Source organism: Cetorhinus maximus, chromosome 1 (genome assembly GCF_964194155.1).
Source record: "Cetorhinus maximus chromosome 1, sCetMax3.hap1.1, whole genome shotgun sequence".
Classification (NCBI taxonomy): domain Eukaryota; kingdom Metazoa; phylum Chordata; class Chondrichthyes; order Lamniformes; family Cetorhinidae; genus Cetorhinus; species Cetorhinus maximus.
Window position 1 is genome coordinate 188,415,629 of NC_135879.1, and position 19,911 is coordinate 188,435,539.

A 19,911-nucleotide genomic window follows, 5' to 3' on the forward strand; every position below is an offset into this window, starting at 1 on the left:
TAGTTATGTGAAATCAATGCAGCTCCCACCAGTCTCAACATAAAAACAGCTGTAAATTTTTCACTTACAGCCTGCTAACACCGTTGTACAAGGCACTTCCTCCTGTATCCAAAAAAGTGTTGCAAGAACTTGATTACTCAGCAAGAAATCTGGCAGGTCTCAGTCACCTTTGATTGCCAGAAGGGTGCTTTATGGCTATATCTACTGATCAGTAATGGTCTTTATTTGATAGCAACTGAATATTTGTTTTTCAAAATAGTCACGTGCAATTAAATGCAAACATGAACATATTTGGTCAGCCAAAGTGTGGAACAAAGTATCAATTCAACTTTCAAAAATTATACTTTAAAAAGGGACAGTACAGCATGGCTACTAAATTGGCTAAGGGACAAAAAGCAGGGAGTAGTGGTGAACTGTTGTTTTTCAGACTGGAAGCAAGTATACAGGGGCATTCCTCATGTGCTGGCATTCAGATCACTGCTCTTATTGATAATGGCCTGGAGCTCTGTTACAGGACAAAATTTCAATGTTTGCTCATGACAGGAAACTCGGAAACTCAGGCGGATAGTAACAGGAATCTAGAACACAGGAGTCGGTCTCAGAATAAGGGGTTGGCCATTTAGGACTGAGATAAGGACAAATTTCTTCACTCAAAGTGTTGCGACTCTTTGGAATTCTCCACTCTCAGTATCGTGAACACTGGTTGTTGAGTATCTTCAAGGCAGAGGTTGATACATGTTTGGGTAATAGTCTGGGAAGGCCAAGCTGAGGTAAGATCAGGTCTTGTTGAATGTTGAAGCAAATTCGAAAAGTCAAATGGCAGACTCCAGCTCCTATTTCCATGCCTTTATGTAGCAAACTAAAGAAGGGCATACTGATGAAAAGGGCAGGCACATGGCAGATGAAATTTCACACAAAGTGTGAAGTGATATATTCTGTTAGGAAGATGGAGGAGAAGCAATAAAAATTAAATGTTTCAATTTCAAAGGGTGTACAGGAGCAGAGGTGCACCCACACAAATCTTTGAGGGTGGCAGTACAAATTGAGACAGCCATTAAAAAAGTACATGGGATCCTGGGCTTTATGAACAGAGGCCAAGGTTCCAAAAGCAAGGAAGTTATGCTGAACCCTTATAAAGCACTGGTTAGGCCTCAGCTGGGGTACTGGCCTGGATTTTGCAGTCAGTGGTGAAGTGATGGAATTCGTTACTAACCTCAAAGAAAGCTGCCCATGCCCACAAAGATCTAATGATTTCTGTGGCATGGGAATTTTACCCTTCCTGACATGAATTTCATTCTGACGCTAACGATAAAGAATCTCTGCTGTCCAGCAACAGTTGTTATTGAACAGGTTAACAGCCAATCCTATTGAAGAATTCTCAGACAGCAAACCAGATTTTATCATTCATTTTTTATAAATTTTAATCATGAAACAAAATAAATATTGGGACATACGCATGGGATTAAGATAGAAGCTGAAACAAAAACATTAAAAAATCTTCGACAATCTTTGAAATTTTAATCATAAGAGAAATTTGACATTCCACAAATATAAAATCAGTTTATCAGGGCCAGAGAGGTTGTTCATCAATAATTCTGATTGATTGCAGTGTTAAAAACCCAGTTACACCTCATTCAACAAAGCAAAACCATTTTCAAGTGTCTTTACAGTGGATCTCATAGCATAAAAAGTAAAAGTAATTTTTAAGATTTTCATCTGCAAGGACTTGAACAGTGCACCCTGTGAGGAGCATGGAATCACAGACAGAAGCTTCCAGATTTCCATGTTTAACTGCCCTTATGCAGACACCAGAAGATGCTGAGAGCTTCAGAGGAGTAATGTGGTGAATACTGACAGTTTCATTGGCATTACAGCTGCAAGATCCAGGCCACTGCGTTCTATTCTGAGCGCCACACCTAGGATAGAGGCCTTACAGAGGATGCAGATGAGATTTACTAGCATGGCACCAGAGGTGGGGGAAGTCTTTGGTGGCATAGTAGTAATATCACTGGACTACTAATTCAGAGGTCCAGTTTAATGCTCTGGGGACATGGGTTCAAATCCCACCACGCCAGCTAGTGGAATTTAAATTCAATTAATAAATCTGGAATATAAAACTAGTCTCAGTAATGATGGCCATGACGACTATCATCAATTGTCGTAAAAATTCATCTGGTTCACTAATATCTTTAGGGAAGGGAATCTGCCCTCCTTAACTGGTCTGGCCTAAATGCGACTCCAGGCCCACAGCAATATGGTTGACTCTTAACTGCCCTCAGTTCAAGGGAAATTAGGGATAGGCAACAAATGTTAGCCTTGCCAGCGATGCCCATATCCCTTGAGGGAATAAAGACTAAAAAGATGCTGCCTGGACTGAGTACTTTCAGCATTTACTATTTTTATTTCATACTTCCAGGATTCAGTGTTTTGTTTTTAAATATCCATCCTGCTCCAGTTCAGACCTCACTAAATGCCTACAATATTAAATACGTTACATCTGCATTTACTTCCATCAGCGCTTCTCATTATAAATTTCTACCTCCTGCCAGCATCACAGTTTTGCATCTCCCAGCTCTTCAGCCTGTACTGCATCAAATCCTTTCATCACTTTAAATACTTGGAGTTTAGATGGCTGAAGGAATACCTGTACACACCAAGTTTATGCTCTCAGAAATAAACCCTGGACATCATTCTGGTGAATCTGCACTGTATCCCCCTTTCGAAACCAAATCTGATGCAGTATATTAAATAGGGTGTGATCAAGGCTCTGGACAACTGAAGCATCATTCCCTCACTTTTGAATTCCAATCCCAGTTTTGTAAGCAGGAGGGAAAAAGTCTGAATTTACTTTTTTTTTTAAATGTCTGCTTTACAAATCTTTATAAAGCCTTTTTTTTTCCAGCTGATTATATAGCCAGTTGAAATCTGGCTGCTCACAGATTTAGATACATTTAAGTCTAGCTGTTGGGAGGTATTTCCTTCCTAAATCTGATCACAGTAAGCCAGCATCATCTAATACTTGCACTTAAAACAACTGCTGTGGATCATGCTCCAAACTCCTCACAAATTATAATCAGAGGGCTGAATTTTGCCGTCGGCGAGCTGGGGGTGGGGCCCGCTCGCCGACACGCAAAATGACGCGGGATGATGTTGGGCGGAATCTCCGATGTCATCCCGGCCCATTTAAATTTTCAGGAAGGCGGGGGTGCAGCAAAATCAGCCGCGGGCCCACCGACCTGTCAATGGCCAATTGAGGCCATTGACAGGGTCATTAAAACAATTAAAGGACCTGCCCGTCCAACCTTAGGGCTGGTGGGCAGGCCAGGAGCCCCAGTGGGAAATAGAAAAAACATAAAACCTCATCCACCAGCAGGATGAGGTTTCATGTAGGGATTTAAAAAGTTGAATAAAGTTTTAATGAAATTTATTAACATGTCACATGAGGGGAACATGTTAAGGATTTTTTTTTTCTATTTTTAATGTTTATACAACTGTCAGCGATCTCCCTGAGGCAGCACTTAGCCTCAGGGGATGTGCGCTCTTTCATGCGCATGCGCGAAAAAGCGCACTCTCGTATTTGGGGAATCCCCTCCCCCGCCCACACAGGAAGCGCATAGCGCTTCCTGCCAGGCGTCACGCTGGACAGGCCTTAATTGGCCTGCCCACTTAAAATGGCGGCGGGGCCCGCTTCTCCGGCGGGGATCGGCTCCCTGCCCGATGGAGATTGGGTCGGGCCCGTCCACCCGGCAGGCAGAAAATTCTGCCCAGAGTGTGTAAGTAGTCATAAGTGTATAAAGGGCCTCAAAAAGGTCTTACATGAAACATAACCATTCACTTGGTGGTATTTCAATATTGCTTCAAAGCTTAATACTAAATTAAGAAATTATGTAGAAATTGTAGTTTTAAACAGAAACAAGACCCTTCAAAGATCTTCAGAAGTTCAAGTCAGGGAAACACTAAGAAGAATGGAAAAGTTTATGTACGAACATATGAATTAAGAGCAGGAAGTGGGCCAATCGGTTCCTCAAGCCTGCTCTCCCATTCAATAAGATCATGGCTGACCTGAATGTAACCTCAACCCCACGTTCCTGCCTACCCCTGAGAACCTTTCACCCACTTGTTAATCAAGAATCTATCTAGCACTATCTATCTATCTAGCTCTGCCTTAAAAATATTCCAAGACTCTGCTTCCACTGCCTTTTCAGGAAGAGAGTTCCAAAGACTCAACCCTCAGACAAAGCAATTCTCCTCAACTCTGTCTTAAATTAGTGACCCCTGATTTTTAAACAGTGACCCCTAGTTCTAGATTCTCCCACAAGAGGAAACATCCTTTCCACATCCACCCTGTCAAGACTCCTCAGGGCCTTAAAGGTTTCAATTAAGTCGCCTCTTACTCTAAATTCCAGTAGATACAAGCCTAAGCTGTCCAGCCTTTCCTCATAAGATAACCCATCAATTCCTTGTATTAGTCTAGTAAACCTTCTCTGAACTGCTTCTAACACATGTACATCTTCCTTTAAATAAGGAGACCAGTACTGTACACAATACTCCAGATGTGGTCTCACCAATGCCCTGTACAACCGAAGTATAACCTCCCTACTTTTGTAATCAATTCCCCTTGCTATAAATGATAACACTCTATTAGCTCTCCTAATTACCTGCTGTACCTGCATACTAACCTTTTGTGATTCATGCACTAGGACAACCAGATCCCACTGAATATTAAAGCCTTGCAATGTCTTACCATTTAGATAATAAGCTTCTTTTTTACTCTTCCTGCCAAAATGAACAATTTTACATTTGCCCACATTAAACTCCATTTGCCAGATCTTTGCCCACTCACTTAACCTATGTCACTTTGTAGCCTCCTCATGTCCTCTTCACAACTTAAAAGATTCCTATCTATCTTTGTGTTGTCATTCCTTCGGTCCCTTCATCCAAGTCATTTATATAAATTGTAAGAAGTTGAGGCCCCAGCACTGATCCCTCTGGCACACCACTCGTCACACCCTGTCAACCAGAAGAATATCCATTTATGCCAACTCTGTTTCCCGTTAGCTAGCCAATCTTCTATCCATGTCAATATGTTACCCCCTACACCATGAGCTTTTATTTTCTGCAATGACCTTTGATGTGGCACTTTACCAAATGCCTTCTGGAAATCTAAGTACAGTACATCCACTGGTTCTCCTTTATCCACAACACATGTGACTTCTTCAAAGAACTCCAATAAATTGGTTAAACATGACTTCCCTTTTACAAAACCATGTTGACTCTGCCTGATTGCCTTGAATTTTTCCAAGTACCCTGCCATAACTTCTTTAATAATAGCTTCTAACATTATGACAGATATTAGGATAACTGGTAGTTTCCTGCTGTCTCCTTCCATTTTTGAATAAAGGAGTTATAGTTGCTATTTTCCAATCAAATGGAACCGTCCCTGAATCTAGGGAAATTTGGAAAATTAAAACCAGTGCATCAACTATCTCACTAGCCATTTCTTTCAAAACCTTAGGGTGAAGTCCATCTGGACCTGGAGATTTATCAGCCCACGGCCCCAACAATTTGCTCCATACTACTTCCCTGGTGATTGTAATTTTCCCGAGTTCCTCTCTCCCTTTACACTATTTCCAGGATGTTACTTGTGTCCTCGATAGTGAAGACCAAAGCAAAATACCTGTTTAATTCATCCGCCATTTCCCTACCTTTCATTATCAATTCCCTAAACGCGCTCTTAGACCAATGCTCACTTTGTTAACTCTTTTACATAGAAACTAGGAGCAGGAGTGGGCCATTCGGCCCTTCGAGCCTGCTCCGCCATTCATTATGATCATGGCTGATCATCCAACTTAATAGCCTGCTCCCGCTTTCTCCTCATACCCTTTGATCCCTTTTGCCCCAAGAGCTATATCTAACCCCTTCTTGAAAACATACAATGTTTTGGTCTCAACTACTTTCTGTGGTAACGAATTCCACAGGCTCACCACTCTCTGGGTGAAGAAATTTCTCCTCATCTCAGTCCTAAATGGTCTACCCCATATCCTCAGACTGTGACCCCTGGTTCTGGACTCCCCCACCATCGGGGACATCCTTCCTGCATCTACCCTGTCTAGTCCTGTTAGAATTTTATAGGTTTCTATGAGATCCCCCCTCATTCTTCTGAACTCCAGCAAATATAATCCTAATCGACTCAATTTCTCCTCATATGTCATCCCTGTTCCTGTACTCGAATCCTCTGGCTATGAAGGCCAACATACCATTTGCCTTCTTTACCGCCTGCTGCGCTAATGTTCTAATACCATCATCAGAGCCATCCCTCCACCTTTTCCTAACTTCCTGTCCTTCCTAAATGTCACATGCCCTTCAATATTCAGGTCCAAACCTATGTCATCTTGTAGTCATGTCTCTGTAATGGCTATCAGATCATAATTATTTGCTCATCTGTTTTGTTTCGAATGCTATGTGCATTTAGATATAGAGCCTTTAGTTTTGTCCTCTTATCTTTGTAATCTCTAGCTTTGACTGCTGATTTACTCTTAGATTTGTACTCTCTGTCCCTTCTTGTCACAGTCTGTTTATCATTTCCCATATTAATACCTGTCTCTCTTGCCTTGTCTGCATTCTTTGGTTTACCACATCTTCCCAAATTTGATCCCTTGCCCCCACTATTTAGTTTAAAATCCTCTCTACTTCCCTAGTTAGGCAGCTCACGAGGACACCAGCCCCAGCATGGTTCAGGTGTAAACTGTCCCAACAGTACAGATCCCACTTTCCCCAATACTGGTGCCAGTGCCCCATGAACCGGAACCCGCTTCTCCCACACCAGTCTTTGAGCCACGCATTCATTTCTCTGATCTTATTTGTCCTATGCCAATTTGCACGTGGCTCAGGTAATAATCCAGAGAATATTACCTTTGAGGTTCCGCTTCTTAATTTGGTGCCTAGCCTGTCATACTGGCTATGCAGAGCCTCCTTCCTCATCCAGCCTATGTCATTGGCACTTTTTGCTCCCCACCGCTTGAATGGCTTCCTGTACCGTGGTGCCATGGTCAGTTTGCTCATTCACCCTGCAGCCTCCACTCTTATCCAAACAAGCTGAGAGAACCTTAAACCTGTTGGACAATTGCAGAGGCTCAAACTCCTGGGTCCCCTTATCTGCCTCACTCACAGTCACACCCTCCTGTCTTGGCCACTGTCTAAATCAGAAGATCTTATCCTTAAGTGTGACTTCCTCCTGGTATAAAGCATCCAGATAACTCTCCCCCTCCCTGATGTGTTGCAGAGTCTGCAGCTCAGCCTCCAGCTCAATGACTCTGAGCTGAAATTCCTCAAACCGCAAATACTTACTGCAGACGTGTTTGCCCTGGGTCACAATGTTATCCAGGAGCTCCCACATGCTGCAGCCTTGACACATCACCTGTCCTGCCATCTTTAATGTGTTTTAAATAATTACTTAATTCTATTAATCACTTATTTATGTTGCTTTTTTATATGTTTTATTAGCTTTACCACCAAATTGTGTATTATTTTAAACCTTAGGGATAGAATAGAACTTACCCACTTACCAGGTACTCACCAAACAGTTAACTCCTTTCCTTGTAGTAGAGCAAGAGCCAATTTCCATGGGGAGAGAAAGATAGAAAGAGGAAACAACTCCTACCCCAACTTTACTGAACTTAATTCAGTTTGTCAGCTGCACTAAAGAACCCTGAGTTTATAACAGACTGAACTGGGACTACAGTAACCAAATTCAGCCAGTCAGCTCCGACAACTGAGCGTGAGTTTACCCTGTCTAAACTGCAGGAAAGAAAGAATTTAGCTTGCTTACAGAGTTCTTTCCAGTTACTGCTAATTACGACTAGATTAGATTTTAAGAACAAAATTTAAGAACAAAATTAACACTTAAAACTCCCCTCTCACCAAACTCCAAGTCTTCACTCAGTTTGTTACCTACCTCGAGCTCACGGAGAGCATTATCACATTCCTTCTGTCCTGGAGCTTGCTGTGTGCACATAGTAATCAGCTGATTGATGCTTTCAGTCACAGCTCTACAATATGAAAAAAATATACAAAACACAAGTATTTACTACTTTGTGTATAAAATTCATATTGCAGCTACATTAAATCACAAACTTTGCTGATTTTCAAATTAAACTGGTTACACCTTTTACAGAGTGAAGTCTGACCTGTATGGGCTGGATTTTAAATTTCTACTTTTAGAATATTTGGATAAATCCATTTTAATGCAGAAGAATTAACATTTCCAATCTCTGCAATAGCCTGTACCAACATTTAGGCTTTTTATGCCCACATTTTTTTCTTCAAGCATCGAGTTTACTTCAGATACAATGCAAACAGAGGACTCTTGATTTATGTATATAAAATATATTTAAAAACTAATTGGTTCTCATCCATCACTATGGCAAAGCTTAATTTTATACAAAGCATATTTTTAGAATAATTATAGTACTCGCTGTAAATTCAGATAATGAATATTACTTCAATTTTCTTTATTCATTCATGGGACATGGGCTTCACTGGCTGGATCAACATTTATTGCCCATCCCTAGTTGCCCTTGAGGAGGTGGTGGTGAGCTGCTTCCTTGAACCGCTTCAGTCCGTATTGTAGGAACACCCATAGTGCTATTAGGAAGGGAGTTCTAGAATTTTGACCCAGCGACAGTGAAGGAACGGCAATATATTTCCAAGTCAAGATGGTGAGTGGCTTGGAGGGGAACTTCCAGGTGGTAATGTTCCCATGTATCTGCTGCCCTTGTCCTTCTAGATGGTAGTGGACTTGGGTTTGGATGGTGCTGCCTAAGAAGCCTTGGTGAGTTGCTGCAGTGCATCTTGTAGATGCTGCACACTGCTGTCACTGTGCGTCGGTGGTGGAGGGTGTTAATATTTGTGGATGGGGTGCCAGTCAAGTGGGCTTTGTCCTGGATGGTATCAAGCTTCTTAAGTGTTTTTGGAGCTGCACTCATCCAGGCAAGTGGAGAGTATTCCATCACACTCCTGACTTGAGACTTGTAGATGGCAGCCAGGCTTTGGTAAGCCAGAAGGTGAGTTACGTGCTGCAGAATTCCTAGCCTCCGACCTGCTCTTGTAGGCACAGCATTTATATAGCTAGTCCAGTTCAGTTTCTGGTCAATGTTGACCCCCAGGATGTTGATAGTGGTGGATTCAGAGATGATAATGTCATTGAATATCAAGGGGCGATGGTTGGATTCTCTATTGTTGGAGATGGTCATTGTCCGTCACTCGTGTGGCATGCACGTTATTTGCCACTTGTCAGCCCAAACCTGGATATTGTCCAGGTCTTGCTGCATTTGTACATGGACTTAGATTATTTTCCACAGTAGTATGTTAAATGCGTAATGATATCCAGAGCCCATATATACTTTAATCCATCACAGGATCCCTACCACCTCAGCACCTATTAATCCTGACTTTACAAAAAGCCAATTTACTTTCCTATAATTAAAATACTAAATCAAGCAGTGCCATTTGTTGTCTTTGTTATCTTCAACTTTCTGATTCATGTCAATCAAGTTCATATTGAAGGCATCAACCGATTCCAAATCAATAATGTTCTTGAGCAACATAGTGGACAGGGGGCTTATGGAGAGCAGAAAATTGACAAGAACAAAATTGTTTCCCATGGAAGGAAAAAAGTTCTAATCCCTGAGTTTACTTAGGGCTTTCTGCGCTTGCTTTATGCAAAAAATATTCAGAGAATAGGAGATCGCAAAAGTCTGAACTATGGTTTGGTTAAGATGCCTCTTTAACTGTAGCTACTATGTAAAGGCACTCGTAGCAATGTTTTATTTTGTGGCATATTAAAAATCTGAAATTAACAATCCGTATTTTACTCCCGTAGGAACAAGCTATACCCTCTGCTTGAAACTAGTTTCCCTGAAAACAAATGACATTTAACAATTGTTGTTCAAACTGCTTTGCATTTCCAGCCATTTCTGTTTTTATTCCAACTTTTACAGTTTTAGCATGATCCACTTTGACAGTTCTGCAGTCGTTCACACAAGACTGTTACCATGTGGGATTAGCAGCAAATAACATCTAAGTGAAGACATTGGGTTGCAGAAATTTTGTCATTTCAATCACTCATTTCATGCTTACCGTGCAGCTGCAGCAAGTTGATTCTTGATGTTGGGAGCTGTCGGATCAGCAGAGAGGGCTTTGGCTGCTAGTAGCAGTTTGCTTGATGACATCGAAATGCTCTTCAGGTTTCCAATCACCTGAGCCTGATCTTCTTTATCCTGCGGAGGTACAAAGATTAAGCGAGAACTAAAACTAAAATTCCAGGTAAATCTATGTGCTGGGTTTCAAAGTAAAGATTGAAGAAAACCTGAAGAAACTCTAGATAGTGTTTACAATTTTGCTCTCTCACAATTGCTGAGCCCTCGCCCCCTAAAACCTTGGTCAGGGTATTGTTCTGCTGGCACTGGTCACCATCCAATAGCTTGGCAAGTTGCCATTAATTAGGCAGATGCTGGCATACCAATGGGCACCTCACCCATCCATGAAGTGTTTCTTCACAGGAGAATCCCACACAGGGCATGCCAGGGTTGGGGTGGGGGGTGGTGTGGTGGGGTGGTGATGGAAATCTCAGTCGGGTTGGGACTTGCTCTCATCTGATGTTCACCTGTGCTCACATGTATAGGCCTCAATGGACAGCAGCAGGAATTTTGTTTGATTTTCCCCTGCATGAGATCAACTAACGCATCAAAATGGAGACGGAATCGGGCACTTTGCTGGTCTGCGTAGTTAAGGTCCGTACTGATTTCGTATCAGCTTGGCTCAACCTCTGAGTATGGAAGGTGAAATACAGACTCATTTAATTTGTGGAGTCATTTGGTTTGACGTCAGTAACAAACCCAAAAACTTACCAAATCCTCAATATGATACCAGACACAAAACAACAAATTGATATTTGAATGATTTTTTTTTCAATGGTTGGCAAAGAAACCAAGGGTAAACACAAGGTCACTAAAATAAAAATAAGTGTAGGTGGAATGAGAATAAATGTTTTTGCACTGGAGACCATTCGAATACTTTTTCCACAAGTGGTTAATGAGACTAAAATCAATTAAAAAGGAATTTGTAGCTGTATGTGAAAAAGAAAAAAAATGAAAAGTTATTTGGGGAAAGTATTTTAAAATAGCTTGAGTTGAAAAGCTAGCACCAGCAAAAGCACAAATAATTCCATTCTGAGCTGTAATATCTAAGATCATAAATAGAAAATTATGAAACACCTGAAAGCTACCATAATGGGATTAGTCAAAGTCTCTCCTACCCCTTAAGTGCATGCTTGACTATCTAATAAGCTTGTGGTTTATATTAGAAGTGACATGCTACTTGTTACACTTGACCTCATAAGTAATAAATAAGGCTTAAGTTATCAAACCATACTGTACATAAGTTTAGTGATGGAAAGTCTTAATTTGTATGTATTATTGGAATGTTGTTAAGAAGTCTTTAAGTTGTCGTCTCCTTATGCGTACAATACTGTAATGTAGCTTTAAAAAAAAACAGATGCGAACTGAGGCTGTAGTCGGGACATGCATTCGGGCTCCAATGAGTCTGGCATTAACAGCAAACAGGAGCCAAAATTACAATACTGATGGGCTAAAAGGGTGGCCCAAGAGCTAGAATTGTAAGAAGAGGGTACAAGTCAAGGTTAGTATGTTGTAGGGAAGCCCTAAATGCTTCTCCCACTGGGTCAGGAATTATAAACATAGGGTGAAGTTGAGGTTAGGCTGTTGTAGGGAAGTCATTGCTCAGAGGTTACAAATATTTGGAAAAAGTTACACAGGTGCTCAGGTTTGGGCTGAATGTTGCAAAAGCTGCCTGAAAAAAAAAGGGTATAAAAATAGGGGAGCACAACTGGAGTCTTTGCATTTGCCAGGGGGTAGCATTAATCTCAGGAGACTTGCTAAAAGGGGGATTTTGCCAGGTGAGAGTTGGGAGTTAGAAATTGTGCCAGTCAACAGGCAAGGTTTGGGTTTGAACGCAAGAAACTGAGGTAAATATAGGTTTGACATTACTGTAAGAATCCAGAAGTGAGGCTAGGGACTTGCCATAAGAAGTCCAAGATATCAGTGTTAGATCAGTAGGAGAACTCAGAATTAGAATTCGGGCTAATTGCTTTAAGTGAAAGTTACCTTCAGCATTCAACAGCAATTGTAAACCAGGAGAGAGAGAGAGAGAGAGAGAGAGGAGGAGAAAGCAATCAGCAAGTGGCTATGAAATAGACAAACTGGGAAATTAGAAATCTTAAAGCTGCAAAGGGGTTTTTGGATATATATTTGAATTAAGTTGTTGAAGGTAGAATCTTCAAGACTTTGAGAGTCAAGAGACTAGGTCCTAGGGACCAAGAAGAGAAGACCCTAGAAGTCCTGGGATCCATGGAAAGATAGTGTTTTGTCATGCCTCAACAAGTGGAATGTTAAGTATTAACCTTTGTTGTACAATAACCTTGTTAGTTTGCATTCTAAATTAGTAGTCACCCTTTTTGCCAAAAACGTTATTCCCCAATAATTGTTTTACTCTGGGGTTTAGTATAGAGTTCAAATCCCAACGTACTAGATCCAACAGAGTATTTCGCACAAGACTATTATAAAACTGCATAACATACCAGAAACTGATATCTCAGACTTGGTGCAGTTTTGAAATTTTTAAGTTGGATTTCTTTGGAAGTTTTAACCTGGCAGGCTAGAAATTGTTTTATATTTTGTTCCACTGCCCATCACTTTTCTTACCTTGGACTGTCCAGCCATTTCAACACCAGCCTGTAGGAATTCATCAAAGTCTTTGCCAAATTTGCCAGAAGCCTTTGCCAGATCTTGTGTGGTTCCACGAGATGCTTGCACCAACTCATTGGCAGATTGATTCAATCCAACTGCTGCCTCGTTTAGATGGCCTTGAGCTTCTTGAAAATTCTTAGAACTTGGTGGGAACTAAAAATTGATTAAGTATTTGATACATAATACAATCCCCTCAACTTGCCACACATAAAAATAAAACTTTTAAATTGGTGTGTGTGTTAAGCAAAGGCCAAAAGATTTCATACATGGGGTTACAATACATACCCATAACGATAGATAAAACCTATGCCTACTTTCCAAGGTTCAACATCTCAAAATTTTAAGACCCGGGCAAAAGGTGAGGTTCAATGTTACAAGGATGCATGGACTCTGTTACCTTGAAATGAACTTTGAATAGTTGGCCAATTTCATAAAGAGATTTCAAGGTGTCAGCAAAATTGGCCACAACATTTTACAGAACCAAGTTCATTATTTTTTGGGTTTCTACAACTGTCGCTTGTCTGAAACTGTTTTCTCTTGGGGAACACCTCTCTCATACGTAGATACATTTAAAATGCTACGTGACTTTGCACTGCCACCTTTATTTATAAGTTGCCTCTGTTACTTACCGAGTTTGCAAGTAGCCTTTTGCTGGCCTCTCCAACAGTTCTTAAAGCCGCATCAACATCTCTTTGGCCTGGCAAACAGTTCACGCATCTGTTTAGAGCATTTGATACAGCCTTTGCCACCTGTGGAAAATAAAAATGGGCATGATACATTTCTATTCCATCAGTACACATTTAGCTCTTTCCTTCTTTCTTTATGTGACAGGCTTAACACCTGTGGTCTGACTATAGAAGTATTTCTTTAATATTATGCCAAAGATATAGGGCTGAAATTTTCTCATCGGCGAGCAGGGGGCGGGGCCCGCTCACCGACGCGAAAATGACGCAGGATGACGTCGGAGGAACCCCTGACGTCATCCCGCCCCATTTAAATCTTTAGGAAGGCGGGGACACAGCGAGATCAGCTGTCCACCCGTTGACCTGTCAGTGGCCAATTGAGGCCATTGACAGGATAATTAAAACAATTAAAGGTCCTGCCCGTCCAACCTTAAGGCTGGCGGGCAGGCCAGGAGCCCCAGCGGGCTTCTGAAAAAACATGAAACCTCATCCACCAGCTGGATGAGGGTTCATGTCGGTTTTAAAAAAAGATTAAAGTTTTTGTGAAATTTATTAACGTCCCATCTCGTGTGACATTGTCACATAAGGGGGACATGTTAATGATTTTTTTATTTTTCTATTTTTAAAGTTTGAAAAACTTTCAGCGATCTCCCTGAGGCAGCACTTAGCCTCAGGGAGATGTGCGCTCTTTCGTGCACATGCGCAAAAGAGCGCACTCTCACATTTGGGGAATCCCCCCCCACCCGCACAGGAAACACATAGCGCTTCCTGGTGGACATGACACTTGGCCCACCCACTTAAAATGGCAACGGGGTCCGCTTCTCCGGCGGGGATCAGCTTCCCACCAGCCGGAGATTGGGTTGGGCCCGCCTGGCAGAAAATCCTGCCCATAGGCTAAACAGTTCAATAGGTGTGCTGCACAAAATACAATGAACATGCTGTACAACATGAATTAGTTTTGGGAAAATTGCTGGCTTTGCCTCTGTAGCAGTTAACAAAGCCTTACAAAGGCTGGTCACTGGAATAGTATTAGGATGCAACTAATATATTTAAGTGATGCAAAAGCTCTTGCAAGATTCAAATCAGAGGTGATTTTCATTGTAAAAATGATGTTTTCTGCTGTTTGAGATAGATCTGTTAATTGTTTCATATCAAATTTAAGGGGCCTAAGTTGTGACAGTTATGTGTTTCTAAAGTTAAAGCACTACTGAACTGTTCCTCTGAAAAGTGGTAGCAGATTGGCTGCCCCTACTCTTACACAAAGAGGAGTTCCACTCTGCTATGCATAACCAGCCCCTTTCAAAATCCAGCTGAACATTAAATAATCCACGTTTAAACAGTTTGTTATTGGATATGAAATGCAGCAGCTGTAATTATCCACAAACATTTTATTATAAAGTGGAATAGATTGTTTAATTTATAATTTATGGATCAAGGGGTGGTTGTCACTGTGGCCATATTCCATCTTAGTGACAAAGTATGGCCACAGTGACAACCACCCCTCTCCTCTTGTCCTAATCATTAGGTGGGTGCACAATAAACCCATGTATACTTTGCCTCACATTTACATCTTATCCCAGCACTTGTGTGAATGCCTCCATCCACTCTACAGTTTTGGTACTGGTGTGGTTATACTGGCAAAGGCAGGGTTAAAAACAAATGAATATTGACATGCTTAAGCACACAAACCTGTGCCAGTCGTTGCTGGTTTTCTGGATCACCTGGTTTTGCTATAGCTCTCCGGGCCTCTTCAATTAGATTACTGGATTTATCCATAACATCACCTGCGCATTCCAACATTGCACTCTGTGCTTGGGGATCAGTAGTATTGGCTGCAACACCACGTGCAGCTGAGCCCAGGGCTTTTAAGGCTTGAGCTACTTCTCTTGAGGCTAATCCTGAAACACGGGGCATTAACAAAAAAAATTTCAGTATTTATAATATTAATTTGACTTTGGTGCTTGCAAATTATCCAATCAGTGTCACAAGGAAGAATAGAAATGTCTATTTCTTCTTTTATTAATACAAGTAGACAATGGTAAGCAACATTTACTTTCTCCTGAAGCACCCAAATCAAAGCACATTTCAGTACCACCTGTCTTCTGACACTCACCCAAGTGACTATTTTTCAGGAGCAAATCTAAATGTGTGTTAAGCGGACTAATAAACAGTCAAACAGAGGTGAAGAACTCAAATCCTGCAGTATCGTAGAATAGATTCTAATTTTACAATAAATACATTGAACAGAATACAAAACAGAACAGTCACCCAAAGACCAATATTTACAAGCAATATGTGAAACACAGAGCTCCATGAACTGATACTATATTACAGTGCAGTAGTAACTTCACATCATTCCTGTATTGACAAATAGTTAAAATCCTCCTCATATTTGATTAACCTTTTTAAAACAATCTGGTCACTCCCATTTAAGTATTTTTGAGCTACAGTATTATGTTGCTCAATATTTGTCTTCATACAGAGAAATAAATAAAATTTAAAGGCAATGGGATTTTTTTTCCTGATACAAACTTCAGCCTTTACCTTTCTGTTTGCCACCCCTCTCCTCAGCAGCAATTTTCTCCCCTTGTTCCTCCTCTTTCAGTAGCAATAGCTGAATGAGGTACAATTTCAGCAGGGGTTCATTACATTGTAACCAGGAGCAGAAATCCGAATCAATTTTATTTTTTCCATTGCCCAGGAATGCTGAGGTCACTTGTAGATTATTTTCATTCTCCATTTATCCTGTCACTCTGCAAACTGCTACCTTGGCAAACATTAAGTAAACCTACATAATCATCGATAAATCTAAGTAAACTCCTGGTCAGCGTGACTCAATAACACATTATGTAATATGGTTATTCACTAGGCAGGAGATGCTGTTTTGCACATTTTTCTATAAACTGATAAAATCACAACATGAGAACATCCTCTGATTTTACAACTAATAGTTCAGCAGTAGGTCTTTAACAGTTCTTGTGTTTCTATAGTATGCCTTAGACAGAATACTAAAGTTTCCTGCAGCAGGATGAGACAGGAAAATGTAATTAAATTCCTTTCCTGTCAGACATGTTTGGGCAGCTTTTTCCGGTTTATAAACAGCAAGTGAAGCAATCCTGGGAGTTCCATGTATTGTTACAGCTGTCGGTGATATGCTGGCATCTGTAACTGCCATCATTAATGAATTTGGTTGGGTGGCTAAACATCTGTTCAACTGGAGGATGCACCAATGTAAAGGTCATTTTCTTGGGATTATCAATTAATAAAACTTCTCCATTTTTATTTGTCATGAGTTATAACAAAACTTGCAGAAAGGAAGTGAAAGACCAAAGATGACACGTAATAAATTGTGCCCTGCAGAGGTTTACCCTTGGACTTCCTCTCACAGCTGGAAGGGCTGAGTTAGTAGTAGTACAGGATATCCCGGTCTGATAAAAATATTAGTTTATAGATAATCAGGTGGCAAGAATTTTATTTAAAAACAGCGCTCAGGTAGAGGCACATTGAACAAATGTCTTTGGATGAGAAACTGACTTCTGGTACATTCTAAGCATCTGAGAAGACAAACTCTCAGCTCTAACCTCAATAATGTGAAGCAGCCACATTAAAAGAAACTATTCATCTGTTTTAGCCTAAAGGCGGGATCTTGTAGAGGTGAGAGGGGTTTCAGCCGCCGGCTAGAGAGCAGAAAAGACTCTGTTGTTGCCCCTTTGAGAAGGCTCGCCACATCGCGTGCCACTCAGGCACTTGATCCCTAGCCTGTCAAGGACCACGGGGGCATAAGTCCTGCCGGCTAAGAGCTGCTGGCCAATCAGAAGCTGGCAGCTCTTCTGTACTCAATAGAGCCACTGAGAAAGTGGTGGCTGCTGCCTGTACTGCAGCCACTGAGGCCTAGGATCGAGGAGGGACCCAGGCACAGATGAGCGTTGATGGCAAGGGGATCGCAGGGGAGGGTGGTCAGCAGACAAAACAAGGAAGTGGCTCTCAGCAGGCCCTTCACTTCCCAATGCTGGGTCCCTCAATCAGGCACTGTGCGCCTTTGAGTGAGGGACGTTGTCCCCCCATTCTCCAAAGCAGGAGCCCACCAGGTAGTATCACAAGTTGGCATGATTGAAACCAACAAAAATTTTAGTTACCCAAAGTTTAAGATCTTTAACAGATACATGAGCTAAAAAGATATTAGCCACAAAAGTAGATGGATTTTTAAAGATCTGAATAAAACTCTTCTTGAACAATGGACGCATTCAAATTCTTGGAACGAACACAAAAAAAAGCATACACTGTGATCACTCCTCTGAAGCCAGCACAAACCCCCACCCCCCTGCCCTCCCTAAGTAAAAACAAATCAGTTGAATATAGTTTCCACTAAAAAATGTAAAGAAAGGTTCTAAAATTAATACTCCAAATTTGTTTTGAAATAAATAGGAAAAACAAACGCATGCCATTATCGTCCAACAAAAAAGGCAGGGAAGCATATTGTTCCATGCTGGGATATTTCTTCATAGTGCATACGTTCAAACAGTAGCTTCTGAGATTTGCAGCAATTGATGGAGTGCTCAAGTTTCTTCTGCCAACTTAATGCTAGACCTGGGCAGGTAATCAACTCCAAGCATAGTCTTTTGTGAGGGGCTAAGGACCATATGTAAAAACATCCAACTTACCCTGAAGATCCTGGAATTGGGGTGAGCTAGGGCACAAGGCAACAGCAAGGCAATAATCAGATGCTTTTTCAAAAATAAAATGATAGCTGATCTTCCCGGGCGGCACTCAGAGACGGGCTGGCCTGGGTAGTGCTCAGAGACTGGCTAGGAATGCAGACTTGAAGCCAGCCTGAAAGAAGCTAGGGCTTATAGTGAAACCTGTAATTTGATAGGAGCTGGGGAACTGTATGGTAAGGTGAACTATCTGCTGCAATGCATAAGATCAACCTGTGTTTATATATTAGCTTTAACTTAGAACATCATCCCAAAGCACTGCACAGAGTATCAGAAATAGATGGGTGCCGTGCCACAAAGGCAGATGGAGTAGTTAGAAGTATGAACTAGTGCTTGGTCAAGGAAGTGGGCTTTAAGGAAAGCCTTAACGGAAGAAAGTGAGGTGGAAAGACAAAGGTTCACTCAGGAGATTTAATTTTTGTTTGTCAGATGATATATAGTGCATTTTTAAATTTGTGTGCAGTAGGTGGAAAAAAAGAATAGCAACCACATAATCCGGAAATGTATTTAGCTGAGTTTTTCTTTCAAAATAGGTACATTTTCTGAGTGTACATTTCAGATTTGCTTTCATTTGAGTCAGGCAAGAAGCATCACCTGATGATACTCAAAATATACTGTTTTTAATATACCAACCTCCTGTGATGTTCCTCAAAGAACATACTTTGTCTTATTAATCTATTATTTTAGCATTGCTAGCACCTTCATTCTGTCTTTCTTCTATGGCTCTGCTATTTCTTTTGCAGATATATAACTTCTGTCTCTTGATTTGCCTCACCCTTCCTTTCCTGTTCTTTGCACTGGGAGGTGCGGGTGCTAATCAGCGAGGGATGACAATAAGGAGAAGGATCTGGCCAGGGTGACAGGCAAGTTCGTGCTGTGCATTTTTGAAGGTGCAGCTGGTGAATGGAAGGTTGTGCAAAGACCTAAAAGTCACATTTTCAGGTGACGGCTCAGAGCTGAAGACTAATTCTGCCATGGTCCAAGCTGAGGGATCATAAGACCATAAGACGTAGGAGCAGAAGTAGGCCATTCGGTCCATCGAGTCTGCTCCACCACTCAATGAGATCATGGCTGATCTGATAATCCTCAACTCAACTTTCCTGCCTTTTCCCATAACCCTTGATTCCCTTATTGATTAAAAGTCTGTCTATCTCAGCCTTGAAAATGCTTAACAACCCAGGTTCTACAACCCTCTGCGGTAAAGAGTTCCACAGATTCACTACCCTCAGAGAAGAAATTCCTGCTCATTTCTGTCTTAAATGGGTGACCCCTTACTTTGAGATTACGCCCTCTGGTTCTAGACTCTCCCACAAGAGGAAACAACCTCTCAGCATCTACCCTGTCAAGTCCCCTAAGAATCTTATATGTTTCAATAAGGTCACCTCTCATTCTTCTAAACTCCAATGAGTACAGGCCCAACATACTCAACCTCTCCTCATAAGAAAATCCCTCCATACCCAGGATCAGCCTAGTGAACCTTCTCTGGACTGCCTCCAATGCCACTATATCTTTCCTTAGATAAGGGGACCAAAACTGTTCACAGTATTCTAGGTGTGGTCTAACTTGTGTCTTGTATAGTTTTAGCAAGACTTCCCTATTTTTATGCTCCATTCCCTTTGAAATAAAGGTCAACTTTGTATTTGCCTTCCCTACTACCTGCTGAACTTGTATGTTAGCTTTTTGGGTTTC

The 19,911-nt window shown here is 41.3% G+C and overlaps 1 protein-coding gene across 4 annotated transcripts in view; it reads right to left on the bottom strand.

The window, feature by feature from the left end:
- Positions 1-19,911, bottom strand: part of LOC144685960 (talin-1) — a 255,104-nt gene that overhangs the window by 58,307 nt on the left and 176,886 nt on the right. For all 4 annotated transcript variants that reach the window (XM_078551056.1, XM_078551029.1, XM_078551047.1 and 1 more), the window contains 5 exons: positions 15,197-15,405; positions 13,454-13,573; positions 12,780-12,977; positions 10,138-10,277; positions 7,955-8,048 (listed from right to left, as the gene is read on the bottom strand). In XM_078551056.1, coding sequence (XP_078407182.1) covers positions 7,955-8,048; positions 10,138-10,277; positions 12,780-12,977; positions 13,454-13,573; positions 15,197-15,405 — 761 coding nt within the window. The remainder of the gene's footprint in view (positions 1-7,954; positions 8,049-10,137; positions 10,278-12,779; positions 12,978-13,453; positions 13,574-15,196; positions 15,406-19,911) is intronic.